This window comes from Mirounga angustirostris, unplaced genomic scaffold, assembly GCF_029215605.1.
Source record: "Mirounga angustirostris isolate CCGP_5_RB_7025 unplaced genomic scaffold, mMirAng1.0.hap1 SCAF_3, whole genome shotgun sequence".
Lineage (NCBI taxonomy): Eukaryota > Metazoa > Chordata > Mammalia > Carnivora > Phocidae > Mirounga > Mirounga angustirostris.
In genome coordinates this window covers 51,299,457-51,322,598 of record NW_026991711.1, presented here as the reverse complement: position 1 = coordinate 51,322,598, position 23,142 = coordinate 51,299,457, and the positions used below count along the sequence as shown (strand labels likewise).

The following is a 23,142-nucleotide window of genomic DNA, read 5'->3' as shown; positions in this document are numbered from 1 at the left end:
TTTAGGTTTCTTATTTTTGGTGCAATTGTAAATGGGATTGTTTTCTTTTTTTTAAGATTTATTTTTATTTTATTTATCCTATTATTTTTTTTAAAGATTTATTTATTTGACAGAGAGAGACACAGCAAGAGAGGGAACACAAGCTGGGGAAGTGGGAGAGGGAGAAGCAGGCTTCCCGCAGAGCAGGGAGCCCGATACAGGGCTCGATCCCAGGACCCTGGGATTGTGACCTGAGCCGAAGGCAGACGCTTAACGACTGAGCCACCCAGGTGCCCTAATCTTTATTATTTCCTTCTTTCTGCTGGTTTTAGGTTTTGTTGTTCTTTTTCTAGCTCCTTCAGGAGTAAGGTTAGGTTGTTTATTTGAGATTTATCTTGCTTCTTGAGGTAGGCCTGTTTTGCTATATACTTTCCTCTTGGAACAGTTTTTGTTGCATCCCAGAAGTTTTGGACCATTGTAGTTTCATTTTCATTCATTTCCGTGTAATTTTTAATTTCTTCTTTTATTTTCAGGTTGACCCATTCATTGTTTAGTAGAATGTTATAAAACCTCAATATAGGGGTGCCTAGGTGGCTCAGTTGTTTGGGCGACTGCCTTCGGCTCAGGTCATGATCCTGGAGTCCCAGGATCGAGTCCCACATTGGGCTCCCTGCTCGGCAGAGAGTCTGCTTCTCCCTCTCCTGCTCCCCGCTCTTGTGCTCTCTCTCCCTCTCTCCCTCTCTTTCTCAAATAAATAAATAAAAAATCTAAAAAAAAAAAAAAACACCAAAAAAAACCCCACCCCTCAATATATTTGTGCTCTTTCCAGATTTTTTCTTGTGATTGATTTCTAGTTTCATGGTGTTGTGGTCAGAAAAGATGCATGGTATGACTTTGATCTTGAATTTGTTGAGGTTTTGTGGGTAATATTTGATCAGTTCTGGAAAATGTTCCATGTATACTTGAAAAGAATGTGTATTCTGTGGTTTTAGGATGGAATGTTCTGAGTATATCTGTTAAATCCCTCTGTTCCAGTGTGTCATTCAAAGCTATTGTTTTCGGGGCACCTGATTGGCTCAGTTGGTTAGGCTTCCGACTCTTGGATTCGGCTCAGGTCCTGATTTCATGGCTCGTGAGCCTGTGTTGGGCTCTGCACTCAGTGGGAGTCTGCTTGGATGTCCTCTCCTTCTGCCCCTTCCCCCACTTGTACTGTCTCTCTTTCTCTCAAATAAATAAATGTATCTTTTTAAAAAAAGTTGTTTTCTTGTTGATTTTGTTTGGATGATCTGTCCATGGATTTAAGTGGGGCATTAAAGTATGCTACTATTATTGTATTACTATCAATTAGTTCCTTTATATTTGTTATTAACTGTTTTATGTATTTGGGTGCTCCTATGTTTGGTGCATAAATATTTACATTGGTTATATCTTCTTGTTGGATTTCGCTCGCTCTTAGTATATCGTGTCTTTGTTTCTTGTTACGGTCTTTGTTTTAAAGTCTGTTTTTTCTGATATAAGTATTGCTACTTCAGCTTTTTTTTTTTTTAAGATTTATTTATTTATTAGTGAGAGCCCAAGGCGGGGAGGGGCAGAGGGAGAGGGAGAGAGAAACTTCAGCAGACTCTGCTTTCAGCATGAAGCCTGAGGTGGGCCTCGATCTTATGACCCTGAGATCACAACCTGAGCTGAAACCAAGAGTTGGACTGACTGAGCTGCCCAAACACCCCTTAGCTTTCTTTTGACATCCATTTGCATAATAGAGGTTTCTCCATCCCCTTACTTTCAATCTACAAGTGAGGTCTAAAATAAGTCTCTTGTAGGCAGCATATAGATGGGTCTTATTTTTTTTTTCATTCTGTCACCCTATATCTTTTGATTAGACCATTTAGTCCATTTACATTCAAAGTAATTTTGTTACTTATTTTGTGGTTATTTCTGAAGATTTTCTCTGATCCTTTCTTGTTGTTCTCTCATATTTTGCTGATTTTCCTTAGTGATATATTTGGATTTCTTTCTCTTTATTCTTGGCATGTTTATTAGTGTTTTTTTTAATTTTTATTTTTTAAATTTTTAAAAAGATTTTATTAATTTGACAGAGGGAGAGAAAGAGAGAGGGAGAGAGAGAGAGAGAGAGTAGCTGAGGGAGAGGGAGAAGCAGACTCCTTGCCGAGCAGGAAGCCTGACTTGGGACTTGATCCCAGGACCCTGGGATCATGACTTGAGCCAAAGGCAGATACCCAACCAACTGAGCCACCCAGGCACCCTATTAGTGTTTTTTGGTTTTGTTTTAAGATTTATTTATTTATTGTTAGAGAGAGAGAGAGAGAGAGTGTGTGCGGTGCGGGGAGGGGGCATAGGGAGAGTGAGAGAGAGAACCACAAGCTGACTCTGCACTGAGTGCAGAGTTCAATGTGGGGCTCAATCTCACAACCCTGAGATCATGTCCTGAGCTGAAATCAAGAATTGGACACTTAACCAACTAAGCCACCCAGGTGCCCCTGTTATGGTTATCATTAGGTTTGTATGTAAACCCTTCTTCAATAGCAGTTTATATTAAATTGATGGTCGTTTAAGTTTGAACCCATTCTTTTTTCCTCTCCTCTGTATATTTTAGGTATATATTATTATATCCTTTTTTTGGTGAGTTCCTTGACTAATTTTATACAGAAATATTCATTTTTACTGCTTTTGTTTTTCCTACCTTTATACTGTCACTTTTGGTCTCTCCTTTAAAAAGAAAAAAAAAAAAGTATGTATTTAAGTAATCTCTGTATTCAATGTGGGGCTTGAACTCATGACCCCAAGATCAAGAGTCACATGCTGTAATGACTGAGCCAGCCGGGCAGCCCTGGTATCTCCTTTCTACTCACAGATCCCTCTTTAATATTTCTTGCAGGGCTGGTTTAGTGGTCACAGACTCCTTTAGTTTTTGTCTGGGAAAGCCTTAATCTGTCTACTCAGAATGACAGCCTTGCTGGATAAAGTATTCTTGGCTGCAGATATTTCCCATTCAGCACTTTGAATAGATCATGCCACTCCCTTCTGGCTTTCAAAGTTCTGTTGAAAAATCTACTAGCCTTATGGGTTTTCCCTTGTAAGATATTGACTTCTTTTGTCTTGCTGCTTTTAAGATTTTTTTTTCTTTAGCACCGTACTTGTGGGTCTGCTTTTGTTGATTTTGATGGGAGTTCTCTGTGCCTCCTGCATCTATCTGGGTATCTGTTTACTTTCCCAGATTAGGGAAGTTTTCGGCTATTATTTCTTTGAATAAATTTTTTGCCCCTTTTCTCTCTTCTTCTGGGACTCCTATAGTGCAAATATTAGTACATTTGATGGAGTCACTGAATTCCCTGTTCTTGTTTTGTGTAACTCTTTTTTCTCTCTTTTGTTTAGCTTGATTATGTTCCATTACTCTGTCTTCTGGGTCACTAATTCTGCTTCTTCCATCCCACTATTTATTCCATCAAATGTGTTTCTCATTTTGTTTATTGAGCCCTTTATCTCTGCTATGTTATTCCTTATCTCTGGGTAAATGTCTCACTCATGTCTTCCACTCTTTTCTCAAGTCCACTGAGTATCCTTAGGATCATTGCTTTAAATTCTCTATTAGGCATGTTAATTATATCTGTTTTGCTTAGATCTCTGGCCATGGATTTGTCTTGTTCTTTGATTTGGGATAAATTTCTGTCTCATTTTGTCTGCTTCTCTGCGTCTGTTTCTGCATGTTAAGAGAGTCAGCTAGGTCTTCTGTTTTTTTTTTTTAAGTAGGGGCTTGAACTCATGACCCTGAGCTGAGATCAGGAGTCCAACACTTAACTGACTGAGCCACCCAGGGACTACTTCATAAAGTAGTGACTTTATGAAGAGGAGGTCCCGGAGTGCCCTGCAGTGCAGTGTCCTGTTTATCAGAACTTGGCACTTTAGGAGAGTATCCTACGCATTTTGCTTACGCCCCCCTGTTGGGTCTGAGTCACTTTTCCTTTTAGTGCGGTCATCTGCACGGACTCTGCTGTAGGGGGCTGTGCTTGTTCTCTGTGGTGTTTGTGGGACCCAGGCAGGCCAGCTCTGAGGGGCATGCCTGCTGGGGAACTTGGCAGCGGGGCAGTAGTGCCAGCAAAATTTCTGTCGCGGCTCTAGTCCTACGCCGGATCCCCCAAAGCACTGTGGCAGCTGAGGGCTGTGTGCTGGGGCCAAGGGGGGATGTGAGGTTGGGCGTGGGGCAGCAGCTGAGCAATTCACGCAGCGGCAGCTGTGTACCGGGTGGCTCAGTAGGGTGTAAGCGCGGCTTTAACAAAATTTGCCCTGAGGGGGCGCTTGCTTGGTTGGCTCGGTCAGGGGAACACGTGACTCTTGGTCTCAGGTTGGGGAGTTTGAGCCCCACACCGGGTGTAGATTACTTAAAAAAATAAAAACTTTAAAAACAAACCAAAACTTGCGCTGAGCCCAGGGACGAGGCTGGCAGGCTTGGAGGAGGCAAGGGCTCTGGGGTAACCGTACGTGTGGTGTTCTGGTAGCACGTTACGTAGCGGTGTCTGTGCAGCGCCACCTCCCGCAGGTGGCTCCGTTTATGCTGGGGGGTACGGGAGGAAAATGCGCCTGCCAGCTCCCTCATTTTTGAAGTCCCCTAACATACTCTGTGCTCAGTATGAACAGATCTGTCCCCTGTTCCCCCAGCATTGGCAAACTGCTGTTTTTATGTTGCCTCTGTAAGTAGGCTGCTCTTTAAGGGTGGAAACCCAGCAATCACTCGCCCAGGGCTGAGTCTGTTGACTTTTAAAGCTGCAGGCTCCAAGTCCCACTGGTTTTACAAACTCAAAGAATTCAGTCCCTCTGATTTTTCAAGCCAAACCTTATGGGGATTAACCTATCCCACGTGAGCTCCCTGACGCAAGGGCCCGTTAATCTGCCCTCTCCACACGCACAGCTCCCTCCCCTCCCGTGGGTAGCCTCCCTCTGCCTTTCTGACCTTCCTAAACTTTCAGGTGCAGTTCCTTCTCTGTATTTAGTTGTGGAGTCTGTTCTGCTAGTCTTTGGATTGTGCTTCTGTTTATTGACTTACAAACGTGGGATGGGGTGAGCCCAGGAGCCTCCTACTCCACCATCTTCCCAAGCTCCTGATAAGGTGTTTTTTTTTTTTTTTTTTTTTTTTGCGTATTTTGTATGAGCTAAACGGGGGTAAAATAAAGCAGCACTCCATTTATGGTTTTACTACCTTCTCAATTGAGGACTGTCAAGCACCAAAATACACTGCTTAGGTAGATGACAAATGGGCTATTGAGAATCTAAAATATTTCTTTATCATCATGCTATATATTCATGAAATATCCAAATAAGTAGACTGAACAAATATAAAGACAAATCTCCAAATACTGCTTCACCAATGCTACATTGACTCTGTTGAGTATTAGAAGGAAAAAAACCCCAATATTATTTTTCATAAAGTTTTTAATAAGCTATCATTTTCTTACATGTACACTAGTAAACTTAAAAAGACAAATATTTACTACCAAACGTTAAATACTGTACAATTTATAAAAAATATAATTTTAAGATTTTGAGTAATAAAGGGAAGAAACTTACTTCAAATGGATAAAATAAAATTCTACTTTTTAAGAAATTTAACTAGAAAATAAGACATTTCCCATTTGTCTAAGAGAACACTAAAAACTTTACGGAAGCCAGAGACCATACTATTTTTTTCAAGCTTTCATCTACATAGCTTTAAATAAGCCTTAAAATTTATTTTCCAGTACATGTAAGGTTGTTAAACAGAGTACATGACTGTGGGAATGACTATGCTAGCATGAGAAGTCATGAAGAACAAAGATATATCTTATTCATCTTTATATCTTCAGCTCCTAGCATAATGCCTAACAAAGTAATAATGTTTAAAAGCAATGCTTGTTGCTGAACTGGGAAAATATACATATCTACCTTTGGTCGAATTTTCATTCCATATTAAGCGGCTACATTTGAAGTACCTGAGTAGCAGTCCTGTTCTTTGGCCCTTGACCTTAAACTGAGTACGGTAAGCTAACACACATACACTTTCTCCATCAGCCTTCTGACAGGATCCTCAGAACTGAACCATCATGGGCCTGTGAATTTTCTCTTATGTTGTCTGATTCGTAGGTCTTGGATAAGTTAATATCAGTGTGCAAAAGTAATGCATTTTCAGTGCAGGATAAGAATGTGCTTTTGAGTAAGAATGGAATAAAGGCCTTGCTTTTCCATGTTTTAAGTAACAGATACATAGCATCTTATATTATGTCACAATTAGCAATTTTTAGACACTGAACATAATACACTGTATTACAATGAAATGTGGTAGGCTTCCATTTTAGGAGCAAAAATAAGTTTCACATGAAAAAAGATTTATTTTAGATTCACATAAAATACATTTAGAATAAATCTAAATTTTTAGCATTTAAACAAACACAGAGGAACTTCAAGATGTACAGTCTCCATGCTGTCCAAAAAGCAAATACAAAAAGCTCTTTTTAAATTATTGATCATCACCTCGTTGCCTTAAATTTCTAGATTTTCCATTTTCAATTCTTCTCTTTTTAAAGACTGGGGCCACTCCATCTGCCATGACTCCAAGAGAAGTGACTGTTTTTTCTTTAAATATCACCTTGGGTTGCCCACCAATATCAGGTTCTGAAGTTGATACATATTCATTTTCAGTGCTTGGAAGTTCCAAATCTACCTCCTCACTGAAACAGAAAGTAAAAATAAAACCATTATTTGACAGACTGAGACAAACTTTTACATAACCTCTGAGTCCAACAAAGGCCCAAGATCATCTTTCTAATGATAGTGAGAAGTTAAAAGTCATTTCATACTAGGAAATTACTTAAAGATAATCATTTTATAGGATCCTTAGACTTCAGAACTCTCTTCCAACATGGCCCAAGACAACTCTCCAAACAAGACCATAACAATGAATCAGAGACGCAGCCGCACCAAATTCACAGAAGATCAATTAAAAATCCTCATCAAGGCATTTCACCAAAATCCTTACCCAGGTTATGCTACCAAACAAAGACTCGCTTTAGAAATCAACACTGATGAGTCCAGAATCCAGATTTGGTTTCAGAATCAAAGAGCTAGGCACCAGTGCCAGAAAAAATCAGAACCCGATGAGGACTTAGAATCAAGTCAAGACCAAGATCACTCTGAAGAGGAGATTCAAAGTAGAGAAGACAGACGGTGTCGTACCAGCTACACTTCTTCGCAATTACACACCCTCATCGAGGCATTTATGAACAACCCTTATCCTGGCATTGATACCAGAGAGCAACTTGCTAAAGAAATTGGCATTCCAGAGTCAAAGAGTCCAAATTTGGTTTCAAAATCGGAGATCCAGATTCCATGTCCAGAGAAAAAGAGAACCTGATGATCAAGACTCAGAACAGAGACAAGACCAGGAACAGGATCTCTGAATGAGAGAGTTCAAGCTTTTCCAGAAGCTGAACCTGCTGGAGATGGTGAACAGAACTTTAGGAGCCAGAGGCAGATATATATGGCACCACATAGCCCTACCGACCGATCGTAGATCCAGAGTTCAGCAGATCTTGAAAATCAATGAAAATAAACTTATCAATAGCAAAAAAAAAAAAAAAAAAAAGATAATCATTTTATAATATTATTTAAGATACAGAATACTTATTTAGGTGGATACATGTCTGGAAAAGTATCATCTATTCTTTTATTCCTTCTGCACAGAGTACGTATCGTCTAAGGCAATGTTTGTGCTTATACATGACTAGCAGTACAAGTTAAGGTGGTAAGTTATTTATGGAAACCGATCTTGCCATGAACTGTGACAAGGACTCTGCGGGCTTACACAGCACATGATGAAAACCATGGGATCCCACTGTCCTATGGTAGGAGGCTCTACATGGCCTTTTGTCTAGTACTCTTTTTTTAAGAACTAGTCCTTCAAGCACCCACATGGTTAGTAAAAATAATCAGCTGACTAGTCTAGAGATTGCTACCTTATTAACATGAACCTATCATAGTACCCCACCCTCTATAGTCAGTTGGTCCCTGAAAGAGCAACTAAGTCATGCCACATCCATCAGTTCTACCCATGAGCTTTTTGACATGGCCAAGAAAGATCATTATGTTTAATTCTGTAGTGGCTAAGAGTGTAAAATCTGTGGGGAACTACATCTCCTATGTAAAGGAATTCTGCAATGACTGAGAATACAGCTGCCTTACGAAGAAAAGTAGCAAAGGGGGGGAAGCAGACAGAGAATCCTGCCAATGTTTCATTGCTCCAGTAACTCCTGAGACTCAGCCGAATTTCTGCCCTTCCCACAGCTTGGTAGGTAGAACCTTCCTGAGAACCTCTGAATTAATAACCTCTTTTTTATTTAAGGTAACTTAAGTTTCTATCACTTGAAACCAAAAGATTAGTCAGTATTTATTGTAGACTGACCATATAAACATGGGTTTATTTCTGGGTTCTCTATTCTATTCCATTGATCTATATGTCTATTTTTGTGCCAGTACCATACTGTTTTGATTACTACAGCTTTGTAGTAGGTCTTGAAATCTGGGGTTGTGCTATCTCCGGCTTTGTTCTTCTTCTTCAAGACTGCTTTGGCTATTCAGTCCATACAAATTTTAGTATTATTTGTTCGAGTTCTGTGTAAAATGCTGTTGGTATTTTGATAGGGATTACACTGTATCTGTAGTAGGTTGCTTTGGGTAGTATGGACATTTTAACAATATTATTTCTCCTAATCCATGAGCATGGAATATCTTTCCATTTGTTTGTGTTGGCTAGGACTTAACAGTTAAATGCCTATTTGGTTCAATTATTTTAAAAGCACATGATAACAAATTTGCTTCCCTCTCAGAAAGACTATATAGAAAGATCTACAGCAATAGTACTGCAAGATCTTTTTATGTCCCATCCTACATATACATGAATAAAAACACAGGCTTAAAAAAGTAGGTTTATAGGCTTAGTAATTACTTAAAAATAAAATTTTTAAAAAAAAAGTTATCTTAACCAACTGGTGGCTCAGTTGGTTAAGTGTCTGCCTTCAGCTCAAGTCATGATTCCTGAGTCCCTAGATCGAGCCCCGCGTCAGGCTCCCTGCTCAGCGGGGAGCCTGCTTCTCCCTCTGCCCCTCACCCTGCTCGTGCTCTCTCTCTCAAATAACAAATAAAGTCTTAAGTAAAAGGTTATCTCTAAACCTAAGGTGGGGATCGAACTCACAATCTCAAGATCAAGAGTCACATGCATTACCAACTGAGCCAGCCAGCACACTCCTTTTTAAATGTAAAAATAGTTTGGAAATTTGCTAGGACTGCAAACAAAACAAAACAAAAACAGAGAATGTAAGTACAAAAATAACATTTCAAACTAGTTATGGGTAGTTCAAAACTAAAATAAAACTTCTGCATAATAAAACACTTGAGGAAGAACCTATCTTAGTAGATAATAATTCAATAAAAATTTCCTCAAAATCTGATGAGGGGATGCAGGAAATAGGGATTCTCCCTGGAACAGGTCTTAAGTCTTATTTGTTTTGAAAACATATGCCTCCCAAAACTTTTATTTACTGTATTAAAACTGCATGTTAAATGCAGTTTTTGTTTGCTTTTCCTACTTCCCTATTTTCTCTTAGACTGCTAACAATGGTGCTTTTCCTAAGAAGGCTAGTAGCCCCTGCAGCTGATGGGAGTATTAATTCTTGGCTTTTTATTCTTTTATTACAGGAGAGGAAACTGAGGTTTAAAGACGTTAAATAACTTGGTCAACCAAACTTATGGAAGTGGTGGAGCTTGGATTAAAATCCAGGTCTGTCTGACCTAAAATTTATATTCTTTCCCCTAGACCACTCTGCTTCCAAGTGAAAGTAAAATTTTACTAACCAAGGAGAGAAACATCTGAGGAATGAATAGTAGTAGGGTTGGTCACTGGAAAAATGAATCTATAGTCAAGAAATTTGATGTGAGATTCATGTATTTCACTTGAATCTTGATGCGTTATATTGTATTTTGATAGAGTGATCAAGCTGTAGTATTGCTTCTTTTTTTAAAAAAGATTTTATTTATTTATTTGACAGAGAACACAAGCAGGGGGAGTGGCAGGCAGAGGGAGAGGGAAAAGCAGGCTCCCTGCAGAGCAGGGAGTTGTTGTGGGGCTCATCCCAGGACCCTGGGACCATGACCTGAGCCAAAGGCAGACGCTAACCAACTGAGCCACCCAGGTGCCCCTGTAGTATTGTTTCTTAAGTGGGATTATAGGAAAGATAAAAAAAAGAAGTTTGTATTCAAAAGAAAAGGCAAGAGCCTGCAAGTAAACATCTTACAGAGAAATGTCTTTTCAAATAACTTCGGAACAGTTGCAAAAAATAATTACACAAGCACTTCCACAACACCATAATCATTTCCAAATTCGATTGCAAGAACTGTAAAGGTTATAGTATCTGAACACAATGTAATAAAGGTAGAACAAACATCCCCCCCGCCATGTAGATTTAAAAATGTGAAAATAAAAGGAAACCTTTTAGAATGGAGTCAAGAGGCCGGCAGGGCAAGCTCTCACACCCTATCACTCCTCAATTCCAGACCCAAGAGGAAGAGAAGGACCTTGCACATGGATACTACTTTGCTATCCCAGCAGGAGGCTTTCCTCCACCCACAGAACAATCCAGCCAATGAGACACACATCTCAGCCAATGAAAAGCCACTATACTTCCAGTTCCCAGTTTACTCCAATGGACTTTTTTGTTTATAATAGCCTTCCCAATATCCCACTTTCCTCTATAAAAGGGCATTCCTCTCCTTCCTTCTGTGGACTTGCCAATGGTTTTGTCCTATTTGTCCTAGACTGCAATTTATTCCTGAATAAATCCATTTTTTTGCTGATAAAATAACGGACAGTTTTATTTTTAAGATTAACACAACTTGGTGATCAGAAATGGGATCCAGTGAAGACCGTCAGCAACTCTGAGGCTGGTGAGATGATGGTTACCTACAGAGCCAAGTGGATTTGCTGCTTACTCACCAACGCTGGGATTTGAAGGTAAGTTTTTCCCTGGATTTTGAGTGCCATGCTTTGTGTTCAAGCTCCCCAGGCTTCATTTGGGATCTGTTTTAGGGCCTTGAGTTTTTCTTGTTTGTGTTTAAATCTCTTGAGGTTACTTGTTTGGCCTTTGGTCTCTTTTTTTTTTTTTTTTTTGAAGATTTTATTTATTTATTTGACAGACACAGTGAGAGAGGGAACACAAGCAGGGGGAATGGGAGAGGGAGGAGCAGGCCTCCCGCCAAGCAGGGAGCCTGATGCGGGGCTCAATCCCAGGACCCCAGGATTATGACCTGAGCCGAAGGCAGACGCTTAACGACTGAGCCACCCAGGTGCCCCAGGTCTGACTCTTTTTAGGACTTGGACTGTTCCTGATAAAATTGTACTGGTCTTAGGCCCAACTCCTCTCTGGACCCAGACTCTGCCTACTGAAACTGTTGTAACCTTCAGTCTGACTCCTTTTTGGAACCAGACTGTTCCTGTTGAAATTGTGCTGTTTAGAAATTTTCTCTGCTCTAGGGAAAAGTCTCTATGAAATGGGAACCCAGTCATCAAAATGCTTGAAGGTGCCCCCCCATCCCCCGCCATTTCCTCTCCATCTTTCTGGGATTCTGGCTTGTTTTATGTTTAAAATCTATGGTCCCTATGCATCCACATTTATAACTAAATGGATCAACTTAGCCAAAAGTAATTCTGAACTTCAATGGCATTATGGGGAACTTTTAAATTCCCAAACTCGTCTTACTCAAATTTAAATTAGAAGGCTATAACCGGGGGCGCCTGGGTGGCTCAGTCGTTAAGCATCTGCCTTCAGCTCAGGTCATGATCCCAGGGTCCTGGGATCGAGCCCCACATCAGGCTCCCTGCTGGGCAGGAGGCCTGCTTCTTCCTCTCCCACTACCCTTGCTTGTGTTCCCTCTCTCGCTGTGTCTCCGTCAAAAAATGAATAAAATCTTAAAAAAAAAAAAAAAAAGGCTATGACTGGTAGAAAAACAAAGCACAGTGGACCAGGATGCCTATTTTTTATTAGAAAAAATTATTTTTTATTTTTTTTTAAAGATTTTATTTATTTGAGAGAGAATGAGATAGAGAGCGCATGAGAGGGGGGAGGGTCAGAGGGAGAAGCAGACTCCCTGCTGAGCAAGGAGCCCGATGCGGGACTCGATCCTGGGACTCCAGGATCATGACCTGAGCTGAAGGCAGTCGCTTAACCAACTGAGCCACCTAGGCGCCCAGAAAAAAAATTTTTTTAAAAATTTTATTTATTTGACAGAGAGAGATACAGCGAGAGAGAGAACACAAGCAGGGGGAGTGGAAGAGTGGAAGAGGGAGAAGCAAACTTGCTGCTGAGCAGGAAGCCAGATGTGGGCTCGATCCCAGGTATCATGACCTGAGCCGAAGGCAGATGCTTAACAACTGAGCTACCCAGGTGCCCAGAAAAAAATTTTTAATTTTAATTCCAATATAGTTAACATATAGTGTTATATTAGTTTCAGGTGCACAATATAGTGATTCAACAGTTCTATACATTACACAGTGCTCATCATGATATGTGTACTTAGTCCCCTTTACCTATTTCACACATTCCTCCTTTTTCCCATCTCCTTTCTGGTAACCATTAGTTTGCTCTCTATAGTTCAGAGGCTGTTTTTTTGGTTTGTCTCTTTTGTTCCTTGTTTATTTCTTAAATTCCACACGAGTGAAATCATATGGTATGTTGTCCCTTCTCTTATTTCACTTAGCATTAAACCCTGTAGATACACCCACACTGCTGTAAATAGCAAGATTTTATTTTTTATGGCTAATATTCCATTGTATGTATATACAACCTTTATCCATTCATCTCTTGATGGGACACTTGGGACTGCTTCCATGGTTTGGCTATTATAAATAATGCTGCAATAAACATAGGGGTGCATATATCTTTTTGAACTAGTGTTTTTGTATTTTTTGGTATATATCCAGTAGTGGATATGGTAGTTCTATTTTAAATTTTTTGATGAAATCTCCATACTGTATTCCATAGTGGCTGAACCAGTTTGCATTCCCACCAACAGCACAAGGGGGGGGGGGGGGGTTGTTCCTTTTTCTCCACATCCTCACCAACACTTGCTGTTTGTGTTTTAGTTTTTAGCCATTCTGACAGGTGTGAGATACCTCATTGTGGGTTTTGATTTGCAATTCCCTGATGATAAGTGATGTTGAGCATCTTTTCACGTGTCTGTCTGTTGGCCATCTGTACGTCTTCTTTGGAGAAATGTCTGTTTGTCATGTCTTCTGTCCATTTTCTAACTGGAATATTTGTGTTGAGTTGTGTAAGTTCTTTGTATATTTGGATACTAACCCTTCATCAGATACATCATTTGCAAACATCATCTCCCATTCAGTATGCTTTTAATTTTCTTCGTTGTTTCCTTTGCTGTGCACAAACTTTTTATTTTGGCGTAGTTCCATTAGTTATTTTTTATTTGGTTTCATTTGCCTCAGGAGACATTACTAGATATTACTAGATAAAAATATTACTAGACCTGATGTCAGGGAAATTACTGCTTGTGCTCTCTTCAAGGATTTTTATGGTTTCAGGTTTCACATTTAGGTCTTTAATTTTGAGTTTAATTTTTGTGTATGGTATAAAAAAGCGGTCCAGTATCATTCTTTTATATGTAGCTGTCCAGTTTTCCCACCACCATTTGTTTGAGACTTTTTCCCATTGCACTTTTTTGTCTCCTTTCTTGAAGATTAATTAACCATATAATCATTGATTTATTTCTGGGTTCTCTTCTATTGATCTGTGTGTCTATATTTGTGCCAGTACCATGCTGTTTTGATTATTACAGCTTTGCAGTATATCTTGAGACCTGTGCTTGTGTGTGATACCTCTAGTTTTGTTCTTTTTCAACACTGCTTTGGCTATTTGAGGTCTTTAGTGGTTCCATACATATTTCAGTATTATTCTAGTTTTGTGAAAAATGGTGTTGGTATTTCGATAGGGATTGTATCGTACCTGTAGATTTCTTTCATTGTATGGACATTTTAACAGTATTTGTTCTTCAAATCCATGAGAATGCATTATCTTTCCATTTGTGTCGTCTTCAGTTTCTTTCATCAGTGTTTCACAGTTTACAGAATTTAGGTCTTTCACCTCCTGGGTTAAGTTTATTGCTAGGTTTTTACTATTTCTGATGCAACTGTTTTCCCCCCCCTTAATTTCTCTTTCTGCTACTTCACTATTAGGGTATAGAAATGCAATGGACTTCTGGAAAAAAATATTTTTTTTGAAGTAGGCTCCACACCTAACATGGAGCTTGAATTCATGACCCTGAGATCAAGAGTCACATGCTCCACCAACTGAGCCAGTCAGGGGCCCTGGATTTCTGTATACTGATTTTGTATCCTGCGACCTTACTGAATCCATTGATCAGTTCTAGTACTATTTTGGCGGTGTCTTTAGGATTTTCTATATATAGTATCAAGCCATCTTTAAATGATTTAGTTCTTCCTTACCAATTTGGATCTTTTTGTTTTTGTTGTCTGATTGCTGTGGCTAGGACTTCAAATACTATGTTGATTAAAAGTGGACAACCTTGTTATGTTCCTGATCTTCAGTTTTTCACCTAAGTACAATGTTTGCTGTGGGTTTTTCATATATGGCTTTTATCATGTTGAAGTATGTTTCCTCTAAACCTACTTTGTTGAGGGTTTTTATCATGAATGAATGTTGTACTTTGTCAAATGCTTTTCTTACATCTATTGAAATGATCAGATGTTTTTCATCCTTTCCCTTGTTGCTGTGATGTGCCACGTTGACTGATTTGGGAATACTGAACCACCCTTGCATCCCTGGAATAAATCCCACTTGTTGTGAATAGTTTTTTTTTAATGTATTGTTGGATTCAGTTTGCTAATATTTTGTTGAGGATTTTTACATTTCTGTTCACCAGAGATATTGGCCTGTAGTTCTTTTTTTCTGTAGTGTCTTTATCTGGTTTTGGAATCAGGGAAATCCTGGCCTCATAGAATGAATACAGAACCTTTCCTTCATCTTCTGATTTTTTGTATAGTTTAAGAATAGGTATTAATTCTTTTTCTTTTTTAAGATGTATTTGACAGAGAGGAAGCAGCAGACTCCCTGCTGAGCAGGGAGCCCGATGCAGGACTCAATCCCAGGACCCTGAGATCATGACCGGAGCTGAAGGTGGATGCTCACCCTACGTATTAATTCTTTAAATATTTGATAGAATTCACCCATGAAGCCATCTGGTCCTGGACTTTTGTTTGTGGGGAGTATTTTGATTATTGATTCAATTTCATTCCTTGTAATCAGTCTGTTTAAAATTTTCGATTTCTTCCTGATAGTTTTGGGAGGTTAAATGTTTCTAGAAATATGTGTGTTTCTTTTAGGATGTCCAATTTGCTGGCATATAATTTTTCATAATATTCTCTTATAATACTTTATATTTCTGTGGTGTCGGTTATTTCTCCTCTTTGCTGATTTTTTTTTTTTTTTGACAAGTCTGGGTCAGCATTTATTAATTTTGTTATCTTTTCAAAGAACTAGCTCTGGGTGTCATTAGTCTGCTCTACTGTATTTTTAGTTACTATTTCATTTATTTCTGCTCTAATACTTATAATTTCTTCCTTTGTCGTTTGGGTTTTGTTTGTTCTTCTTTTTCTAGCTCCTTTAAGTATAAGGTTAGGTTGTTTGAGATTTTTCTTGCTTCTTAAGGTAGGCCATAAACTTCCCTCTTAGAACAGCTTTTGTGGCATCTAAAAAATTTCAGACTAAAATCTGATTTCACTTATTTCCATTTAAGTTTTTATGTCCTCTTTGATTTCTTGGTTGACCCATTGTTTAGTAGCATGTTATTTAGCCTCCAGGTATGTCCTCTTTGCAGATTTTTTAAATTTTAAAAAAATTTTAAAAAGATTTTATTTGAGACAGAGTGCGCACGAGTGGGGGAGAGGGACAGAGGGAGAGAAGCAGACTCCCTGCTGAGCAGGGAGCTTGACATGGGGCTCAATCCCAGGACCTCGAGATCGTGACCTGAGCTGAAGGCAGATGCTTAACCAACTGAGCCACCCAGGAGCCCTGTCTTTCCAGATTTTTCTTGTGGATGCACAGTGTTGTGTTCAAAAAAGATGAATGGTATGACTGATTTTTTTCAATTTGTTGAGACTTGTTTTGTGGCCCAGTATGTTTTGAAGATCTTTGTGTACTCGAAAAGAGTGTATATTTTGCTGTTTTAGGATGGAATGTTCTGAATGTTATGTGAGATCCATTTGGTCCAATGTGTCATTCAAAGCCACGGTCCTTGTTGATATTTTGTTTGGATGATCCATCAATGTGAGTGGGATGTTAAGGTCCTCTACTATTATTGCATTACTATTAATCAGTTTCTATATATTATTAACTGTTTTATATATTTGGATGCTCTTATGTTGGGTGCATAAATATTTACAACTGTTATATCTTCTTATTGGATTATCCCCTTGTCCTTTGTCTCGTTACAGTCTTTGTTTTAAAGCCTATTTTGTCTTAAAAAACAGTGTAGTTTGTCTAATGTAAGTATTGCCACCTGGGCTTTCTTTTGACATCCATTTGCATGACAGATGTTTCTCTATCCCCTTATGTTCATTTAGAAGGTGTTTTTGGGTCTGAAATGAGTCTCTTGTAGGCAGCATATAGATGGGTCTTGCTTTTTATCCATTCTGACATTCTAGGTCTTTCGATTGGAGCGTTTAGTCTATTTGCATTCAAAGTAACTACCGATAGGTATTTTGTTACTTGTTTTATGGTTACTTTTATAGTTCTTCTCTGTTCCTTTCTTCTCTTTTTCTCTTTGATTAGTTGGCCTAAGTGGTATACTTGGGTTCCTTTCTCTTTACTCTTTGCATATCTATTACTGGTTTTTGAATTGTGGTTACCATTAGGTTTGTAAATAGCATCTTCAGCATATAGCAGTTTATATGAAGTTGATGGTCACTTAAGTTTGAACCCATTCTTTACCCTTCTCCACACTCCCACATTTGAGGTATATGGTTTCATAATTTACATCCTTTTATTTTGTGTATCCCTTGACTGATTTTATAGATATACTTACTTATACTGCTTTTGTATTTCCTACTTTTCTTACTCCTACTTATGGTCTGTCTTTACACTCAGGGTCCCCTTTAACATTTCTTGTAGGGCTAGTTTAGTGGTCATGAATTCCTTTAACTTTTGTTTGTCTAGCAAACTCTTTATCTCTGGGATGCCTATTTTAAATAGTACTTTGAGGCTTCCAGACTTTTTCAGGATTCTGAGTTTGCCTTTTTGCAAAATGCTATTTCTGAATGAACTGAGGCAAACAATTAAAAGACATCAAAATGGTTTCTGAGGCCTTTTTCTCCCTCCCTTCATCTGCACTCATCTTGTACTCAGGCCCCATCTCTGGCACCATTTTTGTCTATTCTCTCTGCTGAACTTGCCTTTTCCTACTAATTTCTCTGCTGCTCCCTCCTCTTCTGAACCTATTAAAACCTGCTTCTTTAAAGTTAAGTTTTCTGAGAATCTAAATAAAACTCAAGTTCCTTATGTTCCCTGGACTAAGGCTGAATTGTGAGCTATAGTTATAGTTTTCCTCAAGTGACTGAAGACCCCCAATAAGTTGGCTGAAGATTTAACATAGTTATTCCAACTTACCACCTTGGTTTCTCAGATTTACATCCATTATTCCATGTGCTGTTGGTAAGAACCAGGCCAAACACTGCATGAAACTAGCTAGAGAACATCCTGAAAAACAAACCTCTAACCTTTGGTAAGATGACAGAACACTTGCTGGAAATCTCCACCGAGCAATTTCAGTAGCTTTTCCTAAAGCCTGTTGTCTGAAACAAAATTCAGGTTTGCACACAAAAGCTTGATGAACCTGTTCATGACGATTATGATTGACTCCAAATTGTCTTTAAAGAAAATTCTGATCTTTAGATGCTGAATCCACCCAGGTAGCATTTAACTCTATGTTTATTAATGTTTCAAACTGGGAATTTCTCCTTTAGTTAAAAAGACCAGGATGAAATGGTAAATTGCCCACTCCAGATTTAGTTACCATGGCAAACCAGCTTGCTCACATCCTAGGTGAGTCACCTAAAACACAGACTGCTAAAAGTATCAATTTTCAACTCTGGCAAATGAAGGCCCCTAAACACAAAACCAAAAAAACCTAGTTTCTGCTATTATTGCAAAGAGTGAGGGCAGTGGTGGGGGCGGGGAAGGGGGAGGAAAGGCTGTTATAAATTTAAGCTCTCCAGATACTTTCAGCCTTCTAGTCAGTCTTTCTGATGACCTCCGAGTTCCCAATGATGGGACTTTGAGGAACTGCAGGGGCACCTTCCTCTTAATCAGCTTGGAGAAATCACTCTCCAGATTGGGAACAAATCTCTCTCCAAATTGACACCAGAGCTACACTCTGTCATTCAGCCCACTGCTACCAAGCTGCCCGTACCCTGGAGCAGTAAAATGGTTTGGACAGTGGAGATCTCTAATAAACCTCAACAAGTTCCTGTCTCTGAATCTATTTCCTTTTGTCTAGGCTCTTTTTCCCTTAGTTATTGCACCCCTATTGCCCTAAATTTCTTAGAAAAGCATCTCATGCCAGAATTTCTTTCTCCCCAAAGAGGGAAATAATTCTAGAATTTGAGAGTAGTAATCAAAATAGCCAACCAGGGGAATTAAATGACCTTTGGCATCTTTTATTTGTTTCTATTGAATCAGCTACCATCCTCTTTTACAGCTATCATCCTCAAATGATATTGGCAGAATCCACAGTGTACCTTCCATCAAAATTCAAATGAAGTCTTCAAAACCTCATCCCACAATTCATCAATACCCTGTAAGTAAAGAAGCCCTTTAGGTGTCAAACGCATAATACAAGATTACAAGGCCCAGAGCCTCACTATCCCCTTCCCCAGTCCCTGTGGTATGTATTTGACCTGGGAGGAAACCCAGTGGCTGAGGATGGAGGTTTTTCCAGGATCTCTGAGCACTAAATAACATTGCTATCCGCTCTTGGCACCCTGTTGTTCCTGACCCCCATATGCTACTGATATCCATTTCTAATGAAAGGAAATTTTTCATTGTAATTTATCTATGCAGTGCATTTTTAGTATTCTAGTTGATAGGGAGAGCCACTATCTTTTTGCTTTCATCTGGAAGGAAAAGAAGTACACGGAAGTACACCTGGACAGTAATTCCCCAAGGTTTCAGATAGTCCTTCCTTTTCACAAACCTTAAAAATTGATTTGGATATCAAATTTTCTGTAGATTCTAATTTAGAAAATGTAGATGATACGCTTCACTGCTCCCCTTTTCAGACCTCTTCACAAGAAGATAGCCATGTACCTGTTAAAACTTTTGGCCTTAAAAAGACATACAATCTCCAAAGAAAAATTGTAGTTTGCTCAAACTCAAGTTAGACACTTAGGGCACCTGATCGCAGAACAAGGACTACATTTGGATCCAGGCAGACTTCAAGGCATCCTGAATTTCCCCAAACCTAAAAGTAAGTACCAGGTACAAAGCTTTCTTGGACTGGCTGGCCACTCTCAAAACTGAATTCCAAACTTCTCTATTATGGCTCAACTTTTACATGCCTTATTAAAAAATGACAAACATAACCCTATTATTTGGAAAGATAGGGATAACACAGCCTTTGAGAACTTAAAGCCTCATAAATAATAAAGCCCGCTGCTCTTGAACATCCTCACTATCAACTTCCCTTTTTTCCTTTGTATCTAAGAAGGAAGGGAATGCCCTTGGAGTACTGACCCCAAAATATGAGGAGCACCATGGACCCATAGGCTATCAGAACCAACAACTAGATGCTGTGGCAGGGGTTATCCCCCCTTGCCTCGAAGCCAGTTCTGCCACTGCCTTTTTAGTTTAGGCCACTGAAGAAATAGGATTCCCTTTAAGAATTCTTGTGCCCCATGCAGAAGCCGTCCTGAATTCTCCTCACACTCTTGCTCACCTCCTATGAAATCCTCATGCCAACTGCTCCTCATGTAACTCTTTCTCATTGCAATAACCTTAGCCCTATAGCTACTGTCCCCTCCTTCACGGATGAAACCCCTCATGACTGCTTAATGTTGACAGCTCACCTTCTGACTCCCTATGACAATTTACAGGAAAGTCCTTTGACCAATGCAGATTTTTCATGGTTTACTGATGGTTCTTAAAGGATAAAAATGGTAAATAATGTGCTTAGCATGTTACTGCATATTCCTTTTGAAGTCACTGAGCAGAATTACACATCCTTACTTGAGCTTGTACCTTAGTGAAGGGTGGAGCTAACAAACGTTTATACTGACGGTATACCTTGGGGAAAGCTCATGACTTTGGAATATTATGGAAACAACAAGGTGTCCTTACTTCCAACGAGAATAAAAATGACTTATATGTCCAAAATGTATTAGATGTCATAGTTTTGCCAGTCGCTCTAGCTATTATTAAGGTTCCTAGGCATTCCAGACTTAACTCCCTGGAGGCCAAAGGGAACAATCTGTTTTCTGCCAAAAATGCTGCACTCAGGAGACCAGTAGCCAGACCTCTGTCAAAGTCCACAGGATGTTCTCCCAAATATAATTTGGAAAAACTGACAAGTGATATCTAACAGTTGGCCCCAGGCAAACAGAAACAGTATTTGAAAAGTAGTAATTGTTGGCTCAATAAAGAGAACTCTGGTTTGGACCAAATAACAGTCTGGCCTTACCAGTAATTCTAAGATTCCCAATACTTACCTCTGTACATGCATTAAACCTGTGGTCTACTGATAATAGCATTCATCAACTGATATTGGTGAGGGAAGTTAATAAAGCTGCAAAAAGTGCCTACCTCACTGGTCCTACTTGTCCAAAGTACATTCCACAGAAACCTGCTTGGAAAAATAGATTTCATATAACTTCTCCCTCTCATGGATAAATATTTTAGTTATGGTTTGTATGTTTTCTCTCTGGACCAAAGCCTTCCTCCGTAGACAAGGCAATAATGCTTCTGTGGCTAAAATTCTGTTAAAAAAGATTATCCCTACCTGGGAACCCTCTTGAATTTCATAGTGATTGGAGAACCCTTTTTACTGGTCAGGTGCTTTGACAAGTCAATGCTGTTTGTCCAGTTTTACAACTTTTTCCTTGTGCATGTCACCCTTAACCGCAGAGTTAGCTGCATGCAGTAATGGCACTATTAAGACACAACTGGTACAATTTGTAGAGACCCTTCAAAAACCTTGACCAAAAGCATTGCCACTGGTCCTAAATCTCAGATCCACCGGTTTGGAACTCACAGACTCTCACTCTCTAAGACAGTCACAGGATGTCCAATACACTTGGCCCCTGCCCCCTCTGACACACAGTAATAAGAGAAGATAAACTTCAACAGTGTAAAGACCTGTTTCTATCAAAAATAACCATGCTGTGGTACATGTTTTTCACAGTGCACTCTAGGGGGAGACAATGACCGTAAGTATTACACTGTGCAACCCGATGATTTTTTGTTGGGGAAGGCACCTCCAAAATCCTTCCTACCTCACTAGAAAGGCTCTTATCAGGAACTACAAACCAAACCTTGTGTCTCCAAACTGCAGAGAAGCCTCCTGATTCATGTGACACACCTAAAGAAAGCACCAAACCCTGACTGGACCTGCGTATCATGTGGTGACCTGAAAGTATAGATTTCCTGGAACTGAAGCAGATAACATCTGATGACACGCCTTCCCAAGATGTCTGGACCAGGCTGTATACCTTTTTCTCACTCCTCTCCTCTCTCATGGAAAGTCAAAGTACTCTTCTGCATTTCCCAAGCCCTTGTAAAAAACCTCTTCTTTTGATTATGGTCTTTAGGAAACATCCTTATGATCCCAGGACAAATTAATTTTTCACTTGCTTTTTCTGAAGGGTTAGAAGATTCAGAATTCACAAAAATTTTATTTCATCTGAACTATTAACTGACTTTGGATTCTTACCCAAATTAATGGTCTCTAACGTTGCAAACTTACTGGCTGTATTACCGTTTTTTTTTTTTTAAGATTTTGTTTATCTTAGAGCTCTCAAGCACCTGCGCGTATGCGTGAGTAAGGCAAGAGATGGGGGGGGGGGGGGAGAGGGAGAGAAAATCTGAAGCACACTCTGCTCTAAGCCTGACATGGGGCTCGATCTCACTACTGCGAGATCATGACCTGAGCCAAAACCAAGAATTGGGACGCTTAACCAACTGAGCCTCCCAGGTGCTCCCTGACTGTATTATTAATAGCACATTTGGTTCTAAACACTTCTGAGATAATACTATTTTAAAAAACAACCTTTCAAGTTTTACCGTTTTGCAAAAAGTTCACTGGCTATTGCTTCATGATTATACCTGCACTGTATCTTCCAAAATGCACTTGGTTAATTCCTTCACTGTGCTTCTGCAGTATCTACTATTCTGTCTTCATTATTGCTTTAAGTGGGGACTTTCAGAAAGGAGGCATACACGACTCCAGGTTTGCCTTCATAAGGAGAACCTTTCTCCCCTAAGTTGGAATAAGTGCCAATAAGTATTTCAACTGGCTACTTTCAGACCAAGAGTCCTGCCGTGGAATCTGGTTTAGAACCATCATACAATTTGGAATTGTTACTTCTGTTTTGCAGAAGTTATTTTAAGTTTTGTATTTTTTTGCCTGAACTTAAAACAATGGACCCAATAACATGATGCTGGCTCAACACTTTGAGATGATCTCCAACATGACCTCAAGAAGATTAGTGGGAGCACCTGAGAGTTTCTCCCTCTTAACCTTCCTTGCTACTCAAAAGTGGCTTTAAGTGGTTTCCTACTGTTATACACATTCTTTCTGATACTGCACATGACAACCAGGAAAGGTTCTTCCAGACACTGAGGGATAAAACCACCAAATATGGAAAACCTGAGTTGATCAGCAGTACTTTGAAAGAAACTTTATTAAAAGGGAGAAATGTGGAGGGTTGGCTGGGAAGATGGTAAAGTAGGAGGACCCTAAGCTCACCTTGTCCCTCGGATACAACTAGATAACACTCATTTCAGGGTAAATAACCCAGAAAATGATCTGAAGACTGGCAGAACAAAC

General features: G+C 39.4%; 2 protein-coding genes and 1 long non-coding RNA gene across 5 annotated transcripts in view; 2 read left to right on the top strand and 1 right to left on the bottom strand.

Annotated features, from left to right (window-relative positions):
- Positions 1-5,406: 5,406 nt before the first annotated feature.
- Positions 5,407-23,142, bottom strand: part of WBP4 (WW domain binding protein 4) — a 63,569-nt gene continuing 45,833 nt past the window's right edge. For 2 of the 3 annotated variants that reach the window (XR_010409987.1, XR_010409986.1), the window contains exon 11: positions 6,559-6,695. Coding sequence is in view for 1 of the 3 variants with exons in the window: in XM_045869544.3 (XP_045725500.1) it covers positions 6,485-6,695 (211 nt within the window). In the remaining 2 variants the exon portion in view is untranslated. Of the gene's footprint in view, positions 6,696-23,142 lie in introns of all 3 variants that reach the window. The other variant, XM_045869544.3, reaches the window with a different exon arrangement.
- On the top strand, positions 6,887-7,547 carry LOC135363836 (double homeobox protein A-like). The gene is given in 2 exon segments (XM_064586034.1): positions 6,887-7,312; positions 7,314-7,547. Coding segments are annotated over 2 exon segments (537 nt in total). The 3' UTR covers positions 7,425-7,547.
- Positions 10,801-22,066, top strand: LOC129045654 (uncharacterized). Its single transcript, XR_008505688.1, has 4 exons — positions 10,801-11,029; positions 12,303-12,409; positions 18,802-18,900; positions 21,649-22,066. It is a non-coding gene; the product is annotated as an uncharacterized LOC129045654 (long non-coding RNA).